This window comes from Pipistrellus hanaki, assembly GCF_964339955.1.
Source record: "Pipistrellus hanaki genome assembly, chromosome: 10".
Lineage (NCBI taxonomy): Eukaryota > Metazoa > Chordata > Mammalia > Chiroptera > Vespertilionidae > Pipistrellus > Pipistrellus hanaki.
Genome location: NC_140512.1, coordinates 67,534,489 through 67,561,348, shown reverse-complemented (window position 1 = coordinate 67,561,348; position 26,860 = coordinate 67,534,489). Strand labels below are relative to the sequence as shown.

Here is a 26,860-nt window from a genome sequence, read left to right as displayed (position 1 = left end):
CATCAAATACTGGAAAGCAATAAAGAGCAACCAAACCAGAAACTTAAGGTGTACCCATACTGAAACAATAACCATATAAGTTGACAGTCATGTCTAAAAGGTTTTCCCTTGAGGGCAATTTCCAGACCATAGCACCAGAAGTGACTGGAACTCCATTATTTAATATATTTCTTGTTTTCCTGAACCTGGAGAGAAAAAGATTTGAATACACATCTGATTGCTCTATTCTTCTGCTTCCTACACTCTAAGAGGAGGGGTATCCCCATATCTTATGATATACACTTCTATATAAAATACTATTGCCCAGTGAATGAAACTGGGGCCTTATTCTAAAATTGAACAAGTGACAGAATTTAGACAATCCATCCTAAAGACAGTGCCCAGGATTACAAAGCTGTCATATTGGACCAAATCCTATTAGTAACTTTTTTAGGTTAGAATCCGATTCTTCAGATTTTTCTTTGAATTTCGTGAAGCACTGACATATATCAGAGCCATGTGGGAGGCTTGTTAAAATACATAGTTTATGATTCAGGAGGAGTGGGATGGAGCCTGAGATTCTGCATTTCTAACAATTCCCAGGTGTTGCTTCTGCTTAGAGATCACATGTTGAGAGTGACTGTACTGGTAATAATGGGGAGGGGGAAGGAAAACCATTTTGCTAGTGTTCAAAGCATTTGCAAATATTACCAGCAACTCCCAGGGAACCAAAGACCCTTCTCTCCTGCAGGATTATGAAGGGAAAGTATACATATAATCATCTAGGATTGCCTAGTAAGGATTGATACTGAATATAGGTTCAGCCGTTTTCATTTCAAAAGGCGATATTCGAGAGAGGTAATGATGTAAGGAAAAACAGTTTACTCAAGGGACAGCAGCTTAAGAAGATGGTTCCAAAAGAACATGTCCACAATTGACTTGGGCCTGGATTTTTCTAAGGAGGGAGTAGGAGACCTTGTTAACCATTTGACTTTGATTTTTGTAAGGAGGGAGAAGAGGGAAATACCCAACAGAACAAATTGAAAGGCAAGTTATTTGTTAAGTGGACTATGTGCAAGCCAATAGTGTCTTTTCAGACAAATGGTTTAAGATGGTCGGAAAATATTCCACAGCTGGCACTTCTACAGGTCAGAGTCTCTTTCCTTTAAAGTTAGTTCCTAGAATTCTTAAGCTAGCAGGCTGTTTATCTGTAGTCACATACTAGTTAACAGCTCATCATTACAAGAATAATATTACAAAAATGATGGAGTGAGTTACAATTCTCCACTGTCAATTTTTTATTCTATTCCCATGGAAGTTTTCATGAGAATTTGTAACAGAGCCTTAGGGCATTAATTTAGCATGAAATGCCCAAACTTGTTGTGAGATATAACTTTTAATTTTATTAGTAGAAGAAACATGCATGAGGCAGAATCCTGATCCTGCCCTTGTTGGTTTGGCTCAGTGGCTTGAGCATCCGCCTGTGGACTAAAGGGTTCCAGGTTCAATTCAGCCAAGGGTGGCTTGCAGGAGGCAGACAATCAATGATTATCTCTCATCATTGATGTTTCTATCTCTCTTTCTCTCTGAACTCAATAAAAATGTATATTTTTTTAAAAAGTAGTAAAAAAAATGGTGATATATCCAAAAGGTGAAATACTACCCATTCAGAAAAGAGGACAGATATTGATATGAAAAACTTGGAATGATTCTCAAAATCATTATGCTAAGTGAAGGAAGCCAGTCTCCAAGAGACTTTGTTTTACTTTCTCTAGATTCTCATTGTCTGGTATAAAATCGTAAATCAAGTTCAATTCACTGACTGTGAATGAATGAATGAATAGTATAAACTCCCAACATTCTTCAGAAAAGGGGTTGTCCCTCAATTTCCTGTTCTATTAAACAAATTGCATGGTATTTATCAAGAACTTTTGTTCTCTCTTCTGCTCTGTCTTTGGGGAATGAGTTATATGGGGAAGAGGTGCCTGAAAATACACAGAAAATTTACGCAGATTTTCATTCGTTTGATCTCCCTTGTACAGAAATGAGAAAACAAGTAAGCAATCTCTCTCTTTTTTAAAAAAAATAAGACTTTATTGTTGAAAGTATTACAGATGCCCCTTAGTTTTTTATTCACATTGACCCCTCCTCCTTGCACCTAAGCTTTCCTTACACTATTGTCAGTCTATGGGCTATGCATATATGCATTTAAATTCCAGGGTTAATCATGCCACTCTGCCTTCCCTCTGGAAGTCATCAGTCTATTCCATGCTTCTATGTCTCTGGATCTATGTTCATTGGTTAATTTTGTTCCTTAGATTCCACATATCAAAGAGATCATGTGATACTTTTCTTTCTCTGACTGGCTTATTTCCCTTTGCATAATAGTCTCCAGGTCCATCCATGCTGTTGCAAATGGTAAGAGTACTTTCTTTTTTACAGCTACATAGTTTTCCATTGTGTAAATGTGCCACAGCTTTTTTTATCCCCTTATCTACTGATGGGCACTGGGGCTATTTCCATATCTTAGCTATTGTAAACTGCACTGTTATGAATATAGAAATGCATAAATTCTTTCTGATTGGTGTCTGGGGTTTCTTAGTCTATAGTTCTGGGAGTGAGATCACTGAGTCAAATGGGAGTTTCATTTGTAGTTTTTTTATGAAACTTCACAATTTTTACCACAGTGGCTGCACAGTCTGCACTCCCACCTGCAGTGCACTAGGGTTCTCTTTTCTCTACAATCACCATCCACATTTGTTTATTGTTGATTTGTTAATGAAAGCTATTCAGAGAAGTGTGAGGGGATAATTCCTAGTTTTAATTTACATCTCCCTGATGATGAGTGACTTTAAGCATTTTTTTCATATGTCCCTTGGCCATATTTATATCTACTTTGGAGAACTATTTATTTAGATTCCTTGTCAATTTTAATAGAGTTGTTTGTCTTCTTCTTGTTGAGGTGAAGGAGTTCCATATATATATATAAAATATATATATATTTTAATTAAGTCTCTATCAGATGTATCATTGGCAAATATGTACTCTTATGCAGTGGGCTCTATTTTCATTTTGTTGATGGTTTCTTTTGCTGTGTAAAATATTTTTATTTCAATGTATTCCCATTTGTTAATTTTTGCTTTAGTTTCCTTTTTTTCTAGAAGATGTATCCATAAAAATATTGCTATGAGAGATGTCTGAAATTTTGCTGCCTAAGATTTTTTTTAAAGTTTTTATGGTTTAATTAATTATATTTAAGTTTTTTAATCCATTTGGTTATTTAGTTCTTACCTATTATTATTATTCCTACAACTTTTTTTTTCTTTTTTCTCAATAGTACTTCAGCTATTCAGGATCTTTTTGGGTTCTATATAAATGTTTAAAGTGTTTGTTCCAGATCTGTGAAATATGCCAATAGTATTTTTTAAAAGGTAGAATTGAATCTCCAGATTGCTTTGGCTAGGATTAACATGTTAATGAAGTTAATTCTACAAATCCATGAATACAGTACATTCTTCCACTTGTTAATATCTTCCTCTATTCCTTTTGTCAATGCCCTATAGTATTGTGAGTATAGGTCTTTTACCTCCTTGGTTAAGTTTATTCTTAACTATCTTATTTTGTTGTTGTTGTTGCAATGATAAATAAATTGCTTTTTTGTTTCTCTTTCTACAGTTCATTATCCTATATAATAAAAGTCCAGAAACCAGAATGACCAGAGACCAAAACCACCACGGCCCCTGCCAGGCTGAAACTGCCCCTAGCAAGCAGCTAGAGGCAATCAGGCAGGCAGGCTAGCAGCTAGGAGTGATCAGGTAGGCAGGCTAGTGGTTGGGGATGTTCAGGTAAGCAGACAAGTGGTTCAGGGCAATGAGGCAGGCAGGTGGGGTCCCACAATAGATCACCTAAAAGAGGGAGATCCAAGTCAAAGCTGGAGAGATGCTGGGCGGCTGCTATGGGAGGCACTGGTAGATGGGAGGATGGATGCTGCAGGGGGAGACTGGTGCCACAGAGGTTCCTGAGGAGGCATGGCACCTGCAGCCTGGCCCAGGCCCCAGGGTTACAGCCTCTCCCCTGGCTTCTGCAGGGCTGGACTGCCACTCCTCCTGCTATCATGCTTAGGCAGATCCCGGACACTTCCATGACTACGGGCTCTCTGCCAGGGCTTGGCCCCTGATCGATCTCCACAGCTCAGCCCTGACTGCAGAGGAGCTGAAATACACAACATTGGGGCCATGATCACCCCTGTGCACTTCCTAGAGGTAAAACTTGGACAAGAGGCCTCAACCTGTGAAAGGTTAACTAGATGAGAAAGAGGAGCAGAGGAAAAGGTGCCAGGTAAAGAACAAAGTGGTGGGAGCCCCATGCCGGAACAAGAAGGAGTTTCTGCAGTGGGAATCCGAGTGGCTGGAGCTCATGAATGTGGAGCTAAAAACCCAGATGGAGGAGCTGAAGCAAACATAGCAGCAGCAGCTCATCCTGATGCTCAACTGGCACTGCCCTATCTGCATCATCAGGACCCACAGCCTTAAGACCCCTGACTCAGAAGTCAACCCATTGCTGAGCACTTGGAAAAGTGACCATGGGCTGGGATGAGGAAGAGGAGGAGGAGAAGGAGATGGGGAGAGGGAGGAGGAGGAGGGTCCCAGAGGGAACTTTCTTGCTGCGAGAAAAACTCATCGATGAGGCTCAGCTCAGCCAGCATGGGCCAGGCATTTTTGTGAAACTCAAATCAGCCAACCAGGGGAAGAAACCCGGGCTGATGAAACCCAGGACCAAGCACTGAGACTAAAGTAGTCATGAGGGGAGCTTGTTCTGCCTGGGGCGAGGTTGCAGGAGGACAGGCTTGCAGGAGGCAGGACAGAGGCCCTGGGCAGAAGAGATGCCCAACCAGGCAGGTGTAGGCACTTCTCCGGCCTCCCTGCCAGGGCACCCACCCAAAGAACCTCAGGACAGCCATGAAGAGCCATGAGTTGCAACCAAAATTAGGCTGAATATGGAACTCAGAGTGAAACTGCAGTCTACCTGCCCCCAGCCCTGAACCTGACCCTGACCCTGACCCTGATCCTCATGCAAGGCTTGGAAAGGTCACAGTGCCAGGCCTTGCTATACCCACCCACCATGGTCCAGGTCAGTTCTGCCTAAGTGGCAGCTGGGTGCACCCTTGCCAGCCCTGCTGGAGTTGCTGTTAGCACAAGGCACGGGCATCCTTCCAGAGCACATACTCATTGAATATTTACAGACTGGCTGTCTTGGCAGGGCTTTCAACTGCACATGTTGTTTAAACTTTTTTTAATGTTTTTTACAAAAAAATATTTTATACAAGCAATATTTAAATGGATTTCTATAATCACTCACTGTGATACAGTATAAATATGCTATGGTTTGTTTGTTAAGAACATATTCAGCACTTATGGCCATTGTGTTTAAGTTCTAAGTACTGTAGTTTCTGGGTATTAGGGGTGGCAGGGGCAGGGTGTGGTGCATTTTCAACCTGGTAAACCCTTCATAGTACTCAGTTCTGTATTGCTCAGTAAACATTACTCTTACTGAAAGAAAGAAAGAAAGAAAGAAAGAAAGAAAGAAAGAAAGAAAGGGAGAGAGAGAGAGAGAGAGAAAGAAAGAAAGAAAGAAAGAAAGAAAGAAAGAAAGAAAGAAAGAAAGAAAGAAAGAAAGGGAGAGAGAGAGAGAGAGAGAAAGAAAGAAAGAAAGAAAGAAAGAAAGAAAGAAAGAAAGAAAGAAAGAAAGAAAGAAAGAAAGAAAAAGGGAGGCCCAGGCCACTGGCCAGTGACTCTGTGGTAGGTGTTCGGCCAGCCAGTGATCATCCCGCAGAAGGAGGCCCAGGCCAGCCAAGCCATCACACCCCACACCTGTTGCTGGCAGAGGGAGGCAGCTGGTGGTGGTGGGGGGAGACCAGGGTTGCACAGATGTCAAGCAGTGAAAGTGATGGGGGTGGGGACAGCTGTCTGCAGCCAGGGGAAGGAAAGCTCTGATAGACCCTGATCTCAGGCCAGGCCTAGGGACCCTACCTGAGGGGTCCCGGATTGTGAGAGGGTGCAGGCCAGACTGAGGGACCCCTTACTGCATGCATTTTCATGCACCGGGCCTCTAGTTGATATATAAAAATGCTATCAGTTTTGGGTGCTAATTTTGTATCCTGTTACATTACCAAAATAATTGATTATACCTGGTATTGTCTGGTGAAACTTTTGGGGCTGTCTATGTACAATATCATACCATCTGTGAATAATGATAGATTAACTTCATGTTTTTAATGTTAATACATTTTATAGTTTCTTCTTATCTAATACCCATGGCTATGATTTCCAGAACTATGTTGAATAAGAGTGCTGAAATTGTAGATCCCTGTCCTATTCTTATACTGCACCTAGGGATCTTCATGCGTTCAGAGATCATAATAATAATCAGGCCACTCAGTGTGTGTGTGTGTGTGTGTGTGTGTGTAATATATATATATATATATATATATATATATATATATATATATATATATATATATATATGATCTTTTCTTACCCATTCAGCTACCTTATATCTTTTAATTGGAGTGTTTATGTCATTTACATTTAAGTTTATTACTGATAGGTATTTATTGCCATTCTTATTCTTTATGCCTATGCTCTTCAATTTCTATTTCTTCTTTTTATAATAGTTCCTTTAGCATTTTGTGCAGTACTGGTTTGTTGGCAATAAACAAGTTTAGCCTTTTTTTGTATGTATTTTATACACATGTACACACACACACACATACATATCACTGAAAATTTCTAAGCAAATGCAGTAAATTTGTAGGAAACAAAATCTACATAAAATAGTTTATATGCCATTACACTAATAATGATTTACCAGATTGGCAAACCTGGTTGGCAGGGAAGGGGAGTTGATAGCAACCAGGCCTGCAGTGGGACATAGTATGGGACAACCAAGTCTATAGGGGAGGGCAGTTAGGGGTTACCAGGCCAACAGGAGAAGGCAGTTAGGGGAAATTGGGCCAGCAGGGGAGAAGTTAGGCATTGATCAGGCTGGCAGAGGAGTGGTTAGGGGGTGATCAGATTGGCAGGCAAAAGTGGTTAGGAGCAATCAGGCAGGAAGGCAGGATAATGGTTGGGAGCCAGTAGTCCTGGATTGTGAGAGGGATGTCTGGTTGCTGGTTTAGGCCCAATCACTGTAAATTCGTATTGGACATCCTCTGATGGGTACCAGATTGGAAAGGGTGCAGGCTGGGCTGAGGGACAACCCCATCCCAATTTTCAAATTTTGTGCACTGGGCCTCTAGTTTACAATAACAACATAAAGAATACAACACCTAGGACTAACTTTAACCAAGAAGTTGAAAAGCCTGTATATTTGAAAAGTATAAGATATTGATGAAAGAATTATCTTTCATCAATATCTTATATATGGCACAAATAAATGTAAAATATTTTAGCCTTATAGAATAATTAATATTTTTATAATGTTCTGTGGGAGCCCTGTCCAGATTATGTCAGATGTTGAAAGCCAATCTGAGCATGGGAATCCTAATCAGAGTATGCTGGATGTTCAAAGCCAAGGCCAATTTCCCAGATGCAGGTGCAAAACTAAGGATAGAGCAATTTTATTGTACTATACAAGAACGCCCTTCTATAACCCAAAAAACTAATATCACTAGTTGGGCAAGAATCCTCTTTTGTCTAAGTTGGTATAAATATGTTGTTGGCCAGCCAGTGAGAGGCTGCTTTTATGTAAGTCTGAGCTACAGTGATGGCTCCTATGGCTACTGTGTTTAAAATAGCTGCTATCTTAGGAACAACTACCGTGTGAGGCTACTTTGAAGAACTGTTTTATCTGATGGCTCCTTAGCAGCAATGGCTACTTGGGCTACAATAAAGACTCTCTTTCATGCCCACACTTCTCATGTCTTCTCCATCAGATACCCAGTGTCCAAGGAGATCCAGTCCCTAGAAGAGGGACTCATAACCAACATGTCCATACTACTCAAAGCAATCTACAGATTCAGTGCAATTTCTGTAAAAATTCAAAGGTCATTTTTACATAAATTTTTAAGGAACTATCCTAAATTTATTATAGAAATACAAAGATTCTAAATAGCCAAAGCAGTCTTAAGAAAGAATAACAAACTTGGAGGCATCACACATCCTGAATTCAAGTTATATTACAAAATTATATTAATCAAAATATTATTATATTGTCATAAATACAGACATGTAGATCAATGAAACAAAATAGAGACCCTAGAAATAAATGGTCAATTAATTTATAACCAATGAGTCAATAATTAACAATGGGAAGAGGATAATCTCTTCAATAAATTATGCTGCAAAAACTGGATACCCAGGTGCAAAAGAATGAAATTTGATTCCTATGTGGCATCATACACAACAATGAACTGCAAATGGTTTAAGAATTGAGCACATGGTTGCAAATATAAAAGTCCTTAATGAAAACAAACAGGTAAGCTGCTTGTAATTGGTCTTGGCAGTGATTGCTTGAATTTGACACCAAAAGTAAGGAAACAAAAACAAAAATAAATAAGTGGGATTATGTCGAATTAAAAAGCATTTGCACAGCAAAAGACATTATCAACAAAATTAAAAGGCAATTTGTAGAATGAGTAAAAATATCTGCAAGTCATATCTGATAAGGGATTAGTATTCAGTATATATAGAAAACTCATATAACTCAATAGCAAAAACAAAAACACAAGCCATCCAATTTTTAAAAACTGGTAGAGGAAGTGAATACACATTTTTCCATAGAAGACATATAAATGGACAACCAAAAACAGTGCCCAACATCTCTACCAGGGAAATGCAAACCAAACCTTCAATGAGATATCACCTCACTCACACCTGTTAAAATAGCTATTATTAAAAAACAAACAACAACAAAAAAACAACTAGTGGCCAAGTGCACAAAATTTGTGTATGAGAAAGGGGGCGGGGATGTCCTCAGCCCGGCCTGCACCCTCTCAAATCTGGGAGCCCTCAAAGGATGTCCAACTGCTGGTTTACAGAGATCAAAACTAAATCAGCAGTTGGACATTCCTCTTGCAATCCGAAACTACTGGCTTCTAACCGCTCACCTACCTGTCTGCCTGATTGCCCCTAACCACTCCGCCTGCTAGCCTGCTCACCCCCAACTGCCCCCAGTGCCAGTGTGCTTGCCCCCAACTGCCCCGTGTTGTCCTGCTAGCCTCCAACTGATCCCTTGCTGGCCTGCTCACTCCCATCTACCCCCCCCACTGTCCTTATTATCACCAAATGACCCCCACTGGTCTGATCACCCACAACTGCCCTCCCCTCTTGGCCTCTAACCTCCTCTACCTTGGCCCCACCACAGTGGCATTGTCCAGAAGAATGTCCAGAAGGTCTCCTGGAAAGTATTTCAGTCTAATTAGCATATTACCCTTTTATTAGTATAGGTAGAGGCCTGGTGCACAGTTGGAGGCCTGCTGGTTTGTCCTGAAGGGTGACCTGGATCAGGATGGGGGTTTCCTTGGGGCATAGGGTGGACTTGGTATGAGGCCTGTGGTGGTTTGTAGGCTGACCACAAACCCCAGCATGGACTCTTACTCCATGGGGGCATGACCAGCCTGTATAAGGGGCTGAGAGCCATTTTCAGGCTGGCCACAACCCCTTCAAGGTGGGGATTCCAACCGTGGTGCCTGGCCAGCTTGGGTGAGGGTCTGATGGCTGTTTGCAGGCTGGCCATGCCCCCCAGTGAGGACTCTTACTCCGTGGGAGTGTGGCCACCCTGGATAAGCGGCTGATGGCGATTTTCAGGCTGGCCACAACCCCTTCAGTGTGGGGGTCCCCACTGGGGTGTCTGGCCAGCCTGGGTAAGGGGCTGATGGCTGTTTGCAGGCTGACCAAACCTCCCAGCAGGGACCCTCACCCCATGGGGGTGTAGCAAGCCGGGGTAAGGGACTGAGGGCAATTTTCAGCCTGGCCACTCATCCCAGCGACTCAGGCCCCAGCCACTCCTTGAGCAGAGGCCAGGGCTCTTCCAGTCCCTCTTTTTTGTTTATTTTTGTTTCAGCCACTCCTTGAGCAGAGGCCAGAGTGGGTGGAAAGCTTGAATTCCTCTGTCACTGTGGGAATCCCAAGCCTCCTGCTTGCTCACTCCAGCTCTGTGGCCGCTTCCATCTTTGTTGGGTTAATTTGCATACTCGCTCCTGATTGGCTTGTGGGCATAGAGGAGGGACAGGTAATTTGCATGTTTCTATTTTATTAGTGTAGATAAGATATAACAAGTCTGGTGAGGATGGGGAGAAATTTGAAACTTTATATAATACCCCTACCCCTACCCCTAGGAATGTAACTTAGTGCAGATTCTATGAAAAACAGTATGAAGTCTTAACAAAAAATCAAAAATCAAACCACCATATGATCCATATAAAATCTTTCCTGTCTATGGATCTATGGATGAATAGATGATGATGATGTGATACACACATACACATATGCACAAACACACACGCACACATACACACACACACACACACACACACACACACACACACACACCCTAGGGGCCCGGTGCACAAAATTTGTGCTCTGGAGGGGTGGGGGGAGGTTGTCCCTCATCCAAGCCTGCCACCTCTCACATACTGGGAGCCCTCAAGGGATGTCCTACTGATGGCTTAGGCCTGGCAGAGTCTTGGGACCTGGGCAGGGGCAGAGCCTGTGATCAGAGGGAGCTGGGGGTCTCCTTCCCAGGTCTGAGGCTTTAGGCCTTGTTAGGGTGGAGCCAGCGATTAGAGGCGATAGGGGTCAACTAAGGAGTAAACCCCTTTTCTGAGTGCTCATTGGCAAAGCTCCCTATATGCCACTGGTAATATCCTTAGTAACTTGGGTAGTGAGAATCCAAAAAGGTGATCTTATCTACCACTCTCCTGGGGGAAAAAATAAATAAATAAAATTTTTTTAAAAAATGAGCATCTGCTGCTGGAGGCCTAATAAATGTCATATCCTGCCCTAGCTGGTTTGGCTCAGTGGATAATGCCTAGGCTTACTGACCTCAGGGTCTGGGTTAGATTCTGATCAAGGGCATGTACCAAGGTTTCAGGCTCCTCCCTGGCTGGGTCCCAGGTCAGGGATCATTCAGGAGGCAACCAACCAAAGTGTTCCTCTCAATTTGATGTTTCTCTCTGTCCTTCCCTTTCTCTTCACATTCTCTAGAAATCAATGGAATCATATCCTCAGGTGAGGGGGGGTTGGGGAAGGAAGAAAGAAAGAAAGAAATGCCATCTCTTATGATACACACATCTTAAAAATGCCTAAAGAATGTTATTTATTTTTTTTTATGTTGAAGGGAATAGAGTTTGTGTTGATGAAAACACCTTGGTGGTTGCAGTGACTGGCAGTGGCTGCAGCAGCGGGGTAATGGGGCTGGTGCCTTTCCATGATCAGCCTGGTCATCTCCCACAAAGGGAGGCCAGACTGTGGCTTAGGCCTGCTCCCCACTCTTGGGGCCTGGGCAGGGGCTCCCCAGCTCCCTCCAATAACCCATTCTACCCCTGCCTAGGACAAAGCCTCTAGCAAAGGCTTGGGGCCTAGAAAATGGCCCCCCAGGTCCCTCTGATCACAGGCTCCACCCATACCCAGGAGCCCCATGGCTCAGGCCCATCTCAGATTGTTGAGGACCTACGTGCCTAGCTCAGAGTGACCTGGGTGCTGAGAAGTTCTCAGGACCCAGGCTGCTGGGCATTTGCATATGCAAATTAGCCCCCATATTTGTTGGATTAATTTGCATACTCACTCTGATTAGATGTGGGTGTAGCGAGATACAGTTAATTTGCATGTTTGTCTATTATTAGGTAACTAGTGGCCTGGTGCAAGAAATTTGTGCTTGGGGGTGGGGGTGTTGCTTTCTGTTTTCAGGAGAATTATTCCTGAAATAATTAAGGAAAGGAGGCTCAATCTTTTTTTGGTTGCTTGTTCCTCCCCAGGACCTTCATCTTTATTCTCATCCTCAGCTTCTCAGGCATCTTCTCCTTCACCTTCACCTCCTACTTCTTTCTCCTTTACATCCTCAACTTCTTCCTTGGTACCTTTTCCCTCTCCCTCTCCTTCCTCTTTGTCAGCCACTTCCTTCTCCTCCTCTTCAGCTTCTCCTTCAGAGGGAGTTCACTCTTAGCTTCCTAATGGTCTCCTCCATCTCAATCTGCTCCTCCTGGATGTTGCTAGTGTGTTAAGAATGGAAGGAGTGAGCTGACATCAAGTAGGAGCTAGTCTATAAACCATCTTAGGCAGATCGACCAAAGATCTGGGAACTCTGGGTGTAGCCACTGCCTATGCTCCCCATGCTGGTGAAACTGAGCCGGGTCTCCTCACCTTCCAAAAGTTTCCTATAAGCTACAATGTCAATATCCAAAGCCACATTGAGGAGGTCCTGGTATTTTTTAAATATCATGCCATTTCACTCTTTGTAGTTCTCAACTCATTTTTCTAATTTGTTGATTGTGTCCTGCAGAGCACTAACATTGGAGTTCTGCTTTCCCAGAGCTTCGTTCATGCCCCAGCATGCTTTGATCTCCAGGGTCTTGGCCTTGAACAGGCAATGGCTTTCAGACACCTTGTTCTTGGTGGTGTGCACCCTGTAGATGTTCTTGGCAGTGTTTTGGTCAACATGGTGAGCAGCTCTTGTACCATTCTTCTGCATTATGCATATCCTTGGTAACCAGCTTCTCATACTGGGCCCCGATGTCCTTGAGCACTGCAGAGAGGTATGACTTGGAGAATGTGTCCATCTCCACAAAGATCTGAGTGTACTGGATCTGCACCTGCAGCTCAGCGATCTCCTCTTCATGCACCTTCTTCAGAAAGGCGATTTAGTCCATCAGGCTGTTGTGCTTTCAAGCTCAGCACCAGCAAGAGCCGCCTCGTCTGCACCTTTGCATGCCTCTATCAGCCAGCCCTCTGTATTGTGGTTCAGCACCTCTTCCTGGTAGCATGCCTGTAGTGTGCTCCCAATCCCTTCAAAGCTCTGGTGCCTGGTAACTTCCCACTGCCCTCTCCTTGCAAGGGACTGGGCGCAGTGAGCTGGGACACAGGCATCCCATTTTCATTAAAATGTTCAACCCCAGCCTGCTCCACCGGTGTCCACAGGCAGCCCGAAGACCCTAATAGGGTCCCAGATGGTGGCCTCCATGCAGCGGGCAGCATCAGGTTCAGCCCCGCTGGCCTGCCCAGTTACCAATGGCTGCCTGGACCCTGCAGGCAGTGTCAGGTGCTTCCCACATGACCTGCCTCAGCCCTGATGGTGGCCTGGACCCCACAGGTGGCGATAGGTGCTGCCCACCAGGCCTGTCCTACTCTAATGGCTGCATGGGCCCTGCGGGAGGTGTCAGGCACTGTCTGCCAAGCCTGCCCAACCCCAGTGGCAGGCTGGACCCCGCAGGCAGCGTCCAGCCCTGCCCATCAGGCAAGCTGGTCCCCGATGACGGCCTGGATCTTCAGGTGGCATCAGACACAGCCCGCCATGCCTTCCCAGATACCAATGGCAGGCTGGACCCGCAGGTTGCATCAGGCACTGACTGCCAGGCCTTCCCAGTCCCGGATGGCAGGCTGGACCCCATGGGCTTCGTGAGGTGCTTCCCGCCACTACTGCCCTATTCGCAATGGCTGCCTGCACCTCACTGGAGGCATCCATCAGGCCTGCCTGGTGCCCAATGGCAACCTGGACCCCGAATCAGCATCAGGAGCAGACCACCATGCCTACCTAACACCAATGGCAGCCTGGACCCCACAGGTGGTGACAGGAGCTGCCACCCAGCCTGCACCATTACTAATGGAAAGCTGGACTCTGCAGGAGGCATCAGGTACTGTCTGTCTGGCCTGTCCAGTCCCTGATGGCCACCTGCACCCTGAGGCAGTATCAGGTGCAGCTCACCATGCCTACCTGGTTACAGATGGCAGGTTGGACCCACAGGCAGCATCCAGCACTGCCCGCCTGGCCTGCCTGTTCCCCCAAGGAGGACTGGACCCTGTAGCAGTGTCAGACACAGCCCACCCCTCTTGCATATGCAAATTTACCCTCCATCTTTTGTTGTATTAATTTGCATATCACTCCTGATTGCTGTGGGCATAGAGAAGGTACAGTCAATTAGCATTTTTCTCCTTTATTAGTGTAGATGATACACACAGTTGGGCAAAAGTAGGTTTACAGTTACTAGTGTGCAAAATAAATCATATAATAATTAATAAAAAATGCAAGATTCAATTTTGTGTTTTCAGTACTTATAATTGTAAACATACTTTTGCCCATGTATGTGAGTGAGTGTGTGTGTGTGTGTGTGTGTGTGTGTTTTCTGCCCTGAGAATAAAAAGACATCTTGCCATTTACAGATGGAACTTGAGGGCACTTACAAAGTAACATTGGTCTTAATGAAGAAAATAAACACTATATGATGTCTTTTGTGTGTGTGTGTGTGTGTGTGTGTGTGTGTGTGTGTGTGTATACTTTTAAAATCAAACTCATAGAAATGGAGAGTAGAATGGTGGTTATCAAGCACTGGTGGATGGGGGAAATGGGGAGATGTTGGTCAAACAGTAAAAACTTCCAGTTAGAGATGAACACATTCTGGGAATTTAATGCACAGCAACAGTGGTTATAGCTAACAACCATGTATTATGTACTTGAAAGTTGCTAAGAGAGTAGATCTTTAATGTTCTCAATACAGAAAAGATATAGTAATTGTGGCACCTAATGCAGGTGTTAACAAACAGTATGATAGTGGTTGTTTTTAAAATATATAAATGTATCAAATCAGGGAGAAACCAAGATGGCAGCCTAGGTAAGCTCCTAAGCTGCCACCTAGCACAACAATTTCAAAACAACAACAAAAAGACAGAATGGACATCATCCAAAAACACAGGAAAGCTGGAGGACTGGGAAGTCTAAAACTAGAAAGAAGGAGAGAGGCTCATGGATCGGATTGGGAGTCGCTAAGCACTGAGGTAGGGAGACGCTCGTGCACAGAAGGGTGGCCAAATGCCTGGCTGGCAGGAGGGGAAAGGAAGTCCCCGATTGCACTTAACCCTTTCCGACTGTACTCAACCCCAACCCCGGCCGAAACTCCGTGGACCCAGGCTCATATGGAGTTTGGACTGTAGAGAAAGACACCCAGAAACTCAGAAACTGGGAGACCGGGGGAGCCGGGAGCCACAGCAGGCAGGGTCTACAGTCATGTGTACTAGTGAGTGCGTGCAGAGAGGTCTGACCTCAAAGGTTGCTGTGGCCTCTCCATAGTGGAAGGAGTCAGAAGCTCCAGACTACAGAGACACAAGCCAATTCTTAGCAAGCCCCTTGGGCACCCACGCTCTTGCATGGAATCTGAATGGTCAGGCATAAACTCATGGGAGCCAGGGAAGGCAGAGGTCAGGGGGAAACTCAGGCAGCACACAAGGGCAGGGCTGATGGGAAGCCAAGAATGTCAGCTCAGCCCTGAGACTCCACACCATCCAAGCTGAGCACAGAGGCTTTTACAATTTTGCAAATTTGATCCTATATGACTGTCTCCAATACAGAAGGTATCCCGGAATAGACACAGCTGATATTCACATCTAATGTGCCTGGAGGTCAATTCCTCCCAGTGATACCAGCAACAATCCAGTCTAATGGGCCTGGAGATCTAATGCAAGTCTAATGCAAGGCTATTCATGCAGTCCACAAAGGGGAGCACAAAGAGTGTCTACCTCAGGTAATTAGAGAGGCTGACCCCTGGCTCATATAAGACACCAAGCACACAAAGTGACACTACCAACTCTGGTAAGCAGCAAAAATGCCAAGAAATGAAAATAGATCTCAAACGAAAGAGATGGAAGAGAACAAAAGACTGGATATTGAGTTCAAAACCAGTTATAAGGTTTTTCAAGAATTTCTTAGAAAGGCTGATAAATTTAATGAGACCCAACTAGAAATTAAACATAAACTGACTTAAATAAAATATATATATATACAGGGATCTAACAGCAGACAGGAGGACCACATGAATCAAACTAAAGATTTGGAATACAAAGAGCCAAAGGACAATCCTCTGGAGAAGCAAGAAGAAAAGAGAATCCAGAAAGTTGAAGATAGTGTAAGGAGCCTCTGGGACAACTTCAAGCATACCAACATCAGAATTATGGGGGTGCCAGAAGAAGAAAAAGTGCAAGATACTGAAAACCTATTTGAAGAAATAATGTCAGAAAACTTTCCCCAGCTGGTGAAAAAATAGACTTACAAAGACAGGAAGTGCACAGAACCCCAAACAAGAGGAATCCAAGAGGACCACACCAAGACACATCATAATTAAAATGCCAAGGGCTAAAGACAAAGAGAGGATCTCACAAGAAGCAAGAGAAAAGCTGTTAATTACCTGTAAGAGAGCACCAATATGATTGTCAGCTGATTTCCCAACAGAAACTATGCAGGCCAGACAGGAGTGGCAAGAAATATTCAAAGTGCTGAACAGCAAGAACCTACAACCAAGATTACTGTATCCAGCAAAGTTATCATTAAGAATTGAAGGGCAGATAAAGAGCTTCGCAGATAAGGAAAAACTAAAGGAGTTCATCATCACCAAACCAGTATTATATGAAATGCTGAAAGGTATTCTTTAAGAAGAGGAAGAAGAAGAAAAAATATATAAAAATTATGATCAACAAATATATATCAACAAGTGAATCTAAAAGTCAAGTGAATTAAAAATCTGAGGAACTGGTGAATATAATAGAATCAGGGGCAAAGAAAGGGAGTGGATTGATAATAATCAGGGGGAAAGGGGAATGGGGGGTGCAGGAAGATACTGGACTAAAATCGTACACCTATGGATGAGGACAATGGCGGGGGTGGGGGGAGGGAGGGGGAGAGGTAAGGGCAGAGGGTTGAGTGGGAACCAGGTGGAAGGGAGCTATGGGGGGGAAAAGGAGAAACAATTGTAATAATCTGAGCAATATATATTTATTAAAAAAATAAAAATAAATGTATCAAATCAACACATTATATACTTCAAACTTATACAATGGCACCTCATCAACCATATTGATAAAGCTGATGGGGAAAAAAGTAGGTGGAGCTGGGTTCTTCACTAGAGATAAGGAGCTGGCAAGAATGGGTGAAAATCAGGCCCCAGGCGATTAGCTTCAGATTAAGTGAAACCCCTCACTATATGGGCAAAGTCAACTCCAGGAGTGTGTATGAGTTAGGTAAGGTCTGGTCATTAACAGGTAGTCTCCCTCCCTCCATGCAGGAACTGGCAATTTTCCTCACCTTTTCATGACCTTCTGGTAGGAGAAACCTACAAAGATGGCCAGAGTAAACCCTGAGGGAAAGTTTTCACACTCTCCCTGCTGGTCCATTTTCAATAGTTAGAAAAACCTTCCTTTCCTTTGAAAAAGAAGAGATTTTTCATGTGATTCCTTGCCCAAAGACCATCATGGCGGCACTGTATCAAGGAAAAGGGGTCTCAGTTTATAGGTAAAGACCTAAAGCAAACGGAATTAAGATTAGGGATCAAGGCTAGAAGTAAAAACAGGGCTCAGAAACCTAAAATGCTCTTCTCTGAGGTTGTAGCCCCTGTGTGAGACAAGCTGTTATGTCACAGGGGCCTTCTGAGAACATCACCACAGCCCCAAGCAGGGCTTCACAGTGGGAACTTCCCAACCCAATGCTTCACTGGTGAATGTTACTGTCTCTTTAATGTGCCACCCTTGGGCCCCACCCCCTGGGGCTTCCTGCCTCTGAGGTCTGAGAGGCAAGGCACTTCCCTGTGTGCTGGGAGGAAGAGCCTGATGAACTCATGACCAGAGGACAGCAGGAGGTCAGGAGCTTCTGGGGCCAGCATCAGAGCTTGTCACCAATTCTGCAGGAAAGGTGAGCTTCAGCAGGGGAAGGAAGTGGTCCACAGAGTAGGAGCTGTGAGGACCTGGAAGAATTCAGTGCCTGTAAAAAGCTCACTGAGTGAGTACCTTGGTTCTAGTAAGTACCAGGAAGGGGAGCTGGACCTAGAAATAGTAACTCCACACTCCCAGGTGTGTAAGGATGTCTGAGTTTCACACTCAGCAGCTTGAGGAGCATCATTAAGTATCTCCTCCAGCCTGGATGCCCAAGTTATTACTGGGGACTGTGCACTGTACACAGGGACTCAGCAAGCACAGAAGGTTCCATTGTGTTAAACCATGATTGATTGGCTAGAGCCACTTTCCTTGGAGAAACCTCAGCTTTGGGGGGCCAAGGATGTCAGATGGTGGAGGGGAGTGTCCCAGTCTCTCCAGGACACTGATCATATTTAGACTCATTGAGACAGGACAGTGAGTTGACTTCCCAAGAGCATTGTCAGAGGCTCCAGATCACCTGAGACATATGTTTCTTTTCCAATTTTCAAAACAAAAATTCCACTCCTACTCTTGTACATCTCCCAGGCCATCTACAGCAATTGGATCCTTAGTTCACTGAGAAAATTTTTAAGTTTTCATAAGCCTCCCCTGTCTTCTAAATCTCCTGGAAAATTCTAGTATCTACAGATTTTATCACAGACATAGAATTACCAAAGAAAAATAATAACTATAGCTTTCTTACTGGCATGAGTGTTAAATCTCCACTCTGCCTCTTGGATTTAATGTCCCTGAAAAAAACAAAATCAAGCTCATGAAATGCTCTCTCAATATTATTCCCATCACTTCCCAACCCTTCCAGTGTTTTCCCTTCAATTCTGATGTTCAGGGTAAGTAAGAAAGATGACTTTGTCACTGTGGTGTCACCAGCTCTTTGGAGTTGAGCTGACATGTCATAGGTATTTATACCTATTTGAAGAATGAATTAACAGTGTTTGTGACTTTTTCAGGTAAGCATGGGAGGACAGAAGATTGCAAGAGATGAAGAAAGTGTCTATGGTAAGGACATGTGCACTGGATACTTATCTCCAGTTATGAGCCCTGGATAATGATAAAAATGGGAAAACTCAGAACTGAGCAGATAACCCCAAACAGGTCTCTGAGGTGTCTCAGGTAAAACAGCAAGAGCTCTGAGACGTGCATTTTAGTTGGGTCCTTGCCTCTGTCAAGCTGGAAGAATATGAACTTCCCTGACTAGCCTGAGCCTCCATTCCCCAAGAGTAAAATGAGGATAATAAACCTACTCTGACCTGCACAGAAGAGGATATATACGGGTATCAGGTCATGCACTAGAGGGATACACCAAGTAGAATGTTAGAGAACATGGAGGGTTAAACATGTGTCTTATATGCAGGCACCTTATTATGAGGGAGGGGAAGGGATATGAGGGGGGAGAGAAGGAGGAAGTGGGATGGAGGAAGAGAAGGAAGAAGGAAAAGAGTAATATCATTCAATCCTCTCAACAGTCCTGGGAGAAACAACTTTACCATTATCCCTATTTTTGTACCACGTTTTAACACTTGATTGGCAACTTCCAAGATGGCATAGCTCGCCCATGAAAGGGCAGTAAATCAAATCCAGGGTGTCTGGGACTCTAGACAGCCCTTCATGCCCAGGCCTACTGCCCCCTCATGCCCATCATCCATGGGCAGGCTGGAATCTGGGAGAAGTATGGCAGAGGCCACTGAAGCCTCAAATGGGGCCGTTCAAAGGTTGTGGGGGTGCAGGAATAATGGGTGAGGCCATACCTGTAATTAGGAAGGGGCATGCTCTGGAGCAAAGTTGGAGAACATCTTGCCCTCAGGCTGTTTAAGTTCTGCTAAATCATCTGCTCTGGCCCTGCTAGGGCAACAGCAGTCAGTTCTCAAAATTCAATAAATCTAGGAGCTTTTTTTCATAGCAACATACATTTATATTAAGTGAATTATATTAACTGAATGTGGTTATAAATATCCAAATAGCCCTTGGAAGAGAAAAGGTTCCCTACCCCTGCTCTAGAGTAAAGCCCACCAGGTGTTGAGCATCAACAGATGCATGTGGTAAAACCAGGAAAAGGTGGTGAAGAGCCCCTGGAGTTCAGAAAGCTCTGAACAATGGCTTCAGTAAGGCTTTGATTGGAAAGCAGAGTTGAGGTACTGCTGTTCTTGTTCAAAGGCCTCCAGGGGTCCGGGTAACCAGGATTTGTTGCTTGAAGGCTTGGAAGCTCACAGATCACTTGTCCTCTAGGCTCTGAAGACAGCATGAAGGCCCGGCTGAGGCTCATCCTGGTGGGGAAGAGAGGGACTGGAAAGAGGGCCACCGGGAACAGCATCCTGGGCGACAGGCGCTTTGTCTCCAGACTCGCAGCCACCTTGGTGACCAGAACCTGCGAGGTGGGGAGCCGCACCTGGGATAGAAGGCATGTAGAAGTCATGGACACCCCGGACCTTTTTAGCTCCCTGGTCTCTAAGACAGACCCAGGGTGCCAGGAGCGAGCCCGCTGCTACCTGCTGTCTGCACCTGGGCCGCATGCGCTGCTCCTGGTAACTCAGCTGGGCTGCTTCACTGCACAGGACCAGCAGGCTGTGAGAGCACTCAAGGTCCTGTTTGGGGACAACGTGGTGAAGCGCACCATCGTGCTGTTCACGCGCAAGTAGGACCTGGGTGGGGACTCTCTGCAGGAGTATGTGCAACACACTGACAACCATGCGCTGAGGGCTCTGGTGTCTGATTGTGGGGATCGAGTATGTGCCTTTGACAACAAGGCAATGGGAAGGGAGCAGGAGGCCCAGGTGCAGGAGCTGCTGCTGCTGGTGGAGTGCTTGGTGGGGGACCACGCAGGTGCCCCCTCCTCCAACGACCTGTACCGCCTGGTGCAGGAGCTGGCTTTCTTAAGGCCTGACGAACAGCTACGAAGGGTGGCAGAGAGGCTGGTGGGCAGCACAAGGGGGCAAGGAAGGTGGAAGCTGTGGAACTGGGTGATGGCTTGGAAGCTGTGCATATCTGCGCTGCTGGGGGTCCTGTTCAAGCCTTGGAGACTGTTCTCCAGCGGCTGGTTCCAGGCTGTGGAGGAGGTCCGTCCTGAGTGACAGAGTGTATCTAAGTAGGATTTGGACCCATCACCTGACAATCACATTCTTCTGTGGTGTTTGTGTCTCAGAGGCCCACAGGCTTTCCTTGTGTCCCTCACCTGGCAGTAACCTGCCAACCCAAAGACAAAAGTCCTGCCCAGTCCCATCCTCTTCGACCCCCCCCCCCAAAAAAAAAAAAAAAAAACCTGAGACCTTCTTTTTGCTTACTGAAGCCCAACAACAGTTGTTGCTCTTGCCTGTTTTCCACTGACCTCAGGCAGGGGTCCTGGAATCATCCCTGGTCTCCCCAGGGGATCAAGAGCCAGAGCCAACACACAGCCTCATTCCAGACCCATTTATTTCAATTGAAGCTGAATTACATGAATAAATGCCTTGATGGTTTGACTCAGTGGATAGAGCATCTGCCTGAAGACTGAAGGTCCCAGGTTAGATTTCAGTCAAGGGCACATGCCTGGGTTGCAGGTTAGATCCCCAGTACGGGCCATGCAGGAAGCAGCCAATCAAAGATTTTCTCTCATCATTGATGTTTCTATCTCTCTCTCCCTCTCCCTTCCTCACTGAAATCAATAAAAATACATATTTTTAAAAATGCATTGAACATTTACATTATGTTAATAGAAATCAATATTGCAGATATTTGTTCATCTGCCATATATCCATTACACAAAGACACTGCTCTGTCATTCCTACCACTCTGCAAAAATCATGCACCCAAGTGCAGACACACACACACACACACACACACACACACACACACACACACATTGGAGTATGTGCTCATAAGAATACAAAGCACTGAAGAATGGCCCATTTTTTCCAGAAAGGGATGTCTTCTTCCCTGCATCTTCATTCAGACTCTTCAGCAACTTGAATGCAGAGTCTTCTACAAACCCAAGGATAATTTAACTAGACTTAACTAAAGAGTCGAGTTCCTAGGAGCCATTGAGGCCTGCAGAAAGTCTACCTCCTAAAAGGAGTCTTCTCACTGGCTGACACACTGATAGGGTGAGCATAGGCTTTTCTTTAAGAAATTGAGAGGTTTGGATATTTTTATTTCAAACCCAAAATAAAGGGCAAGCAGGTTTTTGTGGGCTGAGAACTGGTGATACAAGGTGGGATAAAGAGTCATCCCTCTATTCTATGCAGATCTAGAGGATACAGCTCTCTAGTACAGTTAAATAAACCAGGTTTGCATGGCTCACCTGTTCATGCACATGTGCTCTGCCCTTGGTATCTCTACAATAACAAACAAACTCAGGCTCACCTCCAAAACTGCTGGGTAATTCCAGATCTCCTCCCTACAGTATCCTCTGTCTTGTGTCTTTACAGACAAAGTCTCCCAAGTCCCTGGTGTCTTCACATCACTAAAGAGACCCGTAAAAGGGGGACATAATAATCTGAAACAGCTGAGTGCATATTGGAGCATAAGACCCACAGCCCTGCCTGGAAACCATTAGGAACACAAAGGGAAAAGCCAGTGCCAATGCTGAGACTGGACATTTCCTCTGCTGCCAAGGTCATTGTGGTTTAATGGTTGTCCATTTATCCCAGCAGAGACACTGATAGGTAATCTGGATTTTGGTCTTGTCCACTTTTCAATATTCTTTTGCAAGGAACAAACAGGAAAACTCTACCATTATCACTTGCTAAGAAAGGCAAGGGTCGCTAGTGAAAATAAAGGGAGGAAAAAAAAAAAGAATAGCAATGTTCATTGTAAGCAAAGAAACATTAGAGTATTTCTCTTTGGTTGGGGAGTAATGAAGCCAGAGAATTCCCAAGGGACAGTGATTGAGCTGTGAAATGTATGAAGAAGCATGAGTGTTAGAGGCTGGCACAGCCCAATAAGGCTGCAATCAGGACACTTTAAGTAAGAGAATGTGTTTGTTGTCTATAACTAATTACAAGACAGATATTGTCAGAGTAAATTAAAACACATGACCCAGGCTTGTTGGGGGCACCAACCTGGCTGAGGGACTATCTCACAGCTTGACTTCATTGAGCCTACTGCTGTTACAAAGCAGAGTCCCCATTTCTCAGATAAGAAGGGGGGTATAGGGGAGCACTGTGCTTGGCAAGGCAGTACTGCAAGCAGTGGAGCAGCAGACATGCAGCTCTGTGTTGAGGAGGGACTTCAAGAAACAAACAAAAGAGAAAAATGGGGGCCAAATAGACATACGTATTCTGTGCCTTGTCCCAGAGCAGATAGAAGGAGCAACTAAATAGAATAACATCCACCAGAATTGGGGAATTAGACACAGCTGGTGAGAAAATTCACAGCCAGGAAGGGGAGAGGATGTCTGGAGAATGGGTAGAGAGTAAGCCACATAACAAGACCCCTTAAGATGAGACTCCATCCATGATGGAACAATAACACTCGAGTTGTATGTACTACACCAGTGATCAGCAAACTCTTTAGTCAACTGAGCCAAATATCTACAGTACAATGATTAAAATTTCTTTTGAGAGCCAAATTTTTAAACTTGAACTTCTTATAATGCCACTTCTTCAAAATATACTTGCCCAGGCCATGATATTTTGTGGAAGAGCCACACTCAAGGGGCCAAAGAGCCTCATGTGGCTCTCAAGCTGTGGTTTGCCTTATACTACCCCAAGGGAACCCAAATATCCAAAGTAGAGAGCATCCTCAGCATACCCTGCACAGAAGATCTGAGAGACTGTACCACTGGGTCCCACAGAACATCTACTCTATAAGAAAAACTCAAAAAATCTTGGTGAAATAGAAGTATGATAAAATAAAAAAAAAAACTATCAGAAAGAAACAGCAAAAATGGGGAGACAAAAAAATAGCCCCCCTACAAAAGAAATGGAGGAATCATCAAAAAAGGAAATAAATAAAAGAGGCAAGCATTTTTCAGAGAACAATTTTAGAGCAATGGATATAAGGACACTGGAAATAATAGAAGATAAAAATCCAACAACATGTTTAAGAATCAAGAGAAAATTAAGAAGAAGCAAGAGGAAATGAAGAACACAATGGAAAGTTTCAACAGTAGAGTAAAAGAAGCTAAGGACCACATTAGTGAGTTAGAAGAAAATGTAGAAAAAACACGCAAGCAAAGCAGAAACTGGGGGGGGAAATAAAAAACAAACACTTAAAAAGCCAGAGAAGAGTTTAATAGAGCTTTGTGGCAACACAAAATGAAATAACATTCACATAATAGGTGAGCCAAAAGGACAAGAAGAGGGGTTTGGATCCAAGATGACACCTAACTGCAGCAGCACACAACAATTTCAATGGAATACTACTAAAATGTAGAGTGGACATTGCTAGAGCTACAGGTAGTCGACTGACTGAAAATTCTACAAGAAGAAAAGAGAAAACCAGAAGGAAAATCAGAGGAGCTGAAAAAGCCTAAGTACGGAGACATGCTGTGCGCGTGCACGCAGAGAGGACGCAGCTGGAGAGGTGGAGAAGGCTGGGTGCCTGCCTGGCATTCCCTAGCAGGAAGGAAATAAAATCTCCGGCCTGGGCTGAACCCCAGAACCGGCAGCACTGAGCCCCAGTTATGGGCCAGACCCTGGGGACCCAGGCTCCGGCAGGGGGAGACAGGGCTGTGAGGTGGAATCCCAGGGGAGCGGTGAAAAGCAGAGCCCCCCGAGTCGCGCACATTGCGCGCAGAGGAAGGAATGTTGACTCTGATGCTGGATTGCCCTGGCGGGAAGAAACAAAACCTCCGGCGGTGCTGAGCCCCAGTCCGGACTGCTCTGAACCCCAGTTCTACACCAGTCCTGGGGGACCCAGGCTTAAGCAGAGGGAGACGGGGCTGTGAGGTGGAGTCCTGGAAGAGCGGCGAAAGGCCAAGCCCCCGGAGTCGTGCACATTGCTTGCAAGGGAAGGAATGTTGACTCTGATGCGGGACTGCCCTGGAGGGAAGGAAACAGGAGCTCCGGCTGTGCTGGGCCCCAGTTTCGATTGCTCTGAACCCCAGTTCTAGGCCAGACCCTGGGGACCCAGGCTCAGGCAGGGGGAGACGGGGCTGTGAGGTGGAATCCCAGGGGAGCAGCGAAAAGCAGAGCCCCCTGAGTCCCGCACATTGCGCACAGAGGGCAGAATATTGACTCTGATGCTGGATTGCCCTGGCGGGAAGAAACAAAACCTCCGGCGGTGCTGAGCCCTACTCCTGACTGCTCTGAACCCCAGTTCTAGGCCAATCCCTGGGGACCCAGGCTCAAGCAGAGGGAGATGGGGCTGTGAGGTGGAGTCCTGGGGGAGCGGCGAAAAACGGAGCCCCCGGAGTCACGCACATTGCGCGCAGAGGACAGTCTGTTGACTCTGATGCTAGACCCCCCTAGCAGGAAGGAGAAAAAAAGCTCCAGACTGGAGGAATGCGACTAGGAGCAGGAGCCACTGCCAGACACCAGCCAGCCGGGAGCCAGCAAGGAACTGGGCAACGGGGGCCCCAGGGGGGGGTGCCCCTGGGCCTTCGACTGCTGAGCGTGGGCCATGGAGCCGAGGCCGGGGGCTGCTTCCTGGGTGGCACCAACCCCGGCAATAGCTGAAGCAGTGCAGGAGTCCGCAGAGAACAAAGGGGTGCCACAGGCCAACCTGCTGAGCTTCCAGGACAAGGAGGAAGAAACCGAAGAAGTTTTCAATGTGAATAAATCAAGTGAGAGCAAAAGATAGTAAAATTACCTAAGAAAGAATACAAAGAAGATCTTGAAAAATCGAAGACTAAGTCAGAACTCATCTCAGCAGCCAACATTGCAACATAAATGCGTTTTAAAAGAAAAAAAAGAACAGAATGTTGGAACAGCGGCAGCCAGGCCTAGAGTGGCCAGGCACAAGGCAGTGGCAGCCAGGCCTGAGGTGGAGGCGGCCAAGCCCAGGGTGGCCAGTCCAGGAACACCCAGGCCCGGAGTGGCCGGGCCCTGAGAAGCAGGGCCCAGAGCAGCCGGGTCAGGAGCAGCCAGGCCCAGAACAGAAGCAGCTAAGCCTGGAGCATTCAGGCCGGGAGCTGCCAGGCTCAGAGCGGCCGGGCCCAGGGCAGCCGGGCCCAGAGCAGCTGGGTCGGGAGCAGCCAGGCCCAGAGCAGCAGCAACCATGCTTGGAGCAGCTAGGTCGGGAGCAGCCAGGACCGGAGCGGCCGGGCCCGGAGCAGCAGCTGTCAGGCTGGGAGTGGCCAGGCCCGGAGGGGCTGGGCCCAGAGCAGCCGGGTAGGGAGCAGCCAGGCCCGCAGCAGCAGCTGCCAGGCTGGGAGCGGCCAGGGCGGGTGTGGCCAGGCCCGGAGCAGCAGCAACCAAGCCCGGAGCAGCCAGGTCGGGAGTTCCCAGACCCAGAGCGGCCGGGACTGGAGCAGCCTGGCCCAAAGCATCCAGGTTGGGAGTAGCCATGCCCGGAGCAGCCAGGTCGGGAGCGGCAGTGGCCAGACCCAGAGCAACTGGTTGTGGAACAGACCAGAGCAACAGAGGCCAGGCCCGGGGCAGCCAGGCCCGGAACAGCTCGTTCCTCGCCTGCCCCCACCCCAAGGCCGCCTCTCAGACATGGCTGGAAACTTTTGGGGGAACTTGAGGGTCTGCTGAATCAAGTGAGGAAGGCTTAGATCTGGATGTGTTGAGTTAATATAGCGCTGGGGTGTTGATCTGTGAGTGCCTTGTGTGGGGCCTGAATGAGGTTGGTTGATCTATTTGGAAATGTCTTTTGTGTGAAGTGTATCCTTGGGCATGTGGAGGTATTATTGATTTGAGAAAATGCTAAGTAACTGATTTACTATCTGAAAAATTTAAAGTTCTGAAAGTTTAAGGTCTCTTGCCAAAAAGAGGTTTTAAAGTTAACACCTTAATTTTAATGGAGAAAGGGGAGGACAAGCCCTTCCCACCCAGAACAGGTAATCCGATTCCAAATAGCGTGTTCATTTACACTTGAATAGCTACACCTTTTGATAGCCT

The 26,860-nt window shown here is 45.7% G+C and overlaps 1 protein-coding gene across 1 annotated transcript; it reads left to right on the top strand.

Annotated features, from left to right (window-relative positions):
- The first annotated feature begins 17,758 nt into the window (after nt 1-17,758).
- On the top strand, nt 17,759-21,319 carry LOC311628752 (GTPase IMAP family member 1-like). Its single transcript, XM_084896273.1, has 3 exons — nt 17,759-17,862; nt 18,833-18,881; nt 20,109-21,319. The coding sequence occupies exons 2-3, from the start codon at nt 18,839-18,841 to the stop codon at nt 20,516-20,518; spliced, it is 453 nt and encodes a 150-aa protein (XP_084752399.1). The 5' UTR covers nt 17,759-17,862; nt 18,833-18,838; the 3' UTR covers nt 20,519-21,319.
- The last annotated feature ends 5,541 nt before the right edge of the window (nt 21,320-26,860 follow it).

Bases quoted from the DNA above. Each gene is read 5' to 3' on its own strand.
- LOC311628752 (XM_084896273.1), top strand. From the start codon at position 18,839: ATGGGAGGACAGAAGATTGCAAGAGATGAAGAAAGTGTCTATG. The intron at 18,882-20,108 runs GTAAGGACATGT...CTTGTCCTCTAG, and splicing joins AGATGAAGAAAGTGTCTATG to GCTCTGAAGACAGCATGAAG.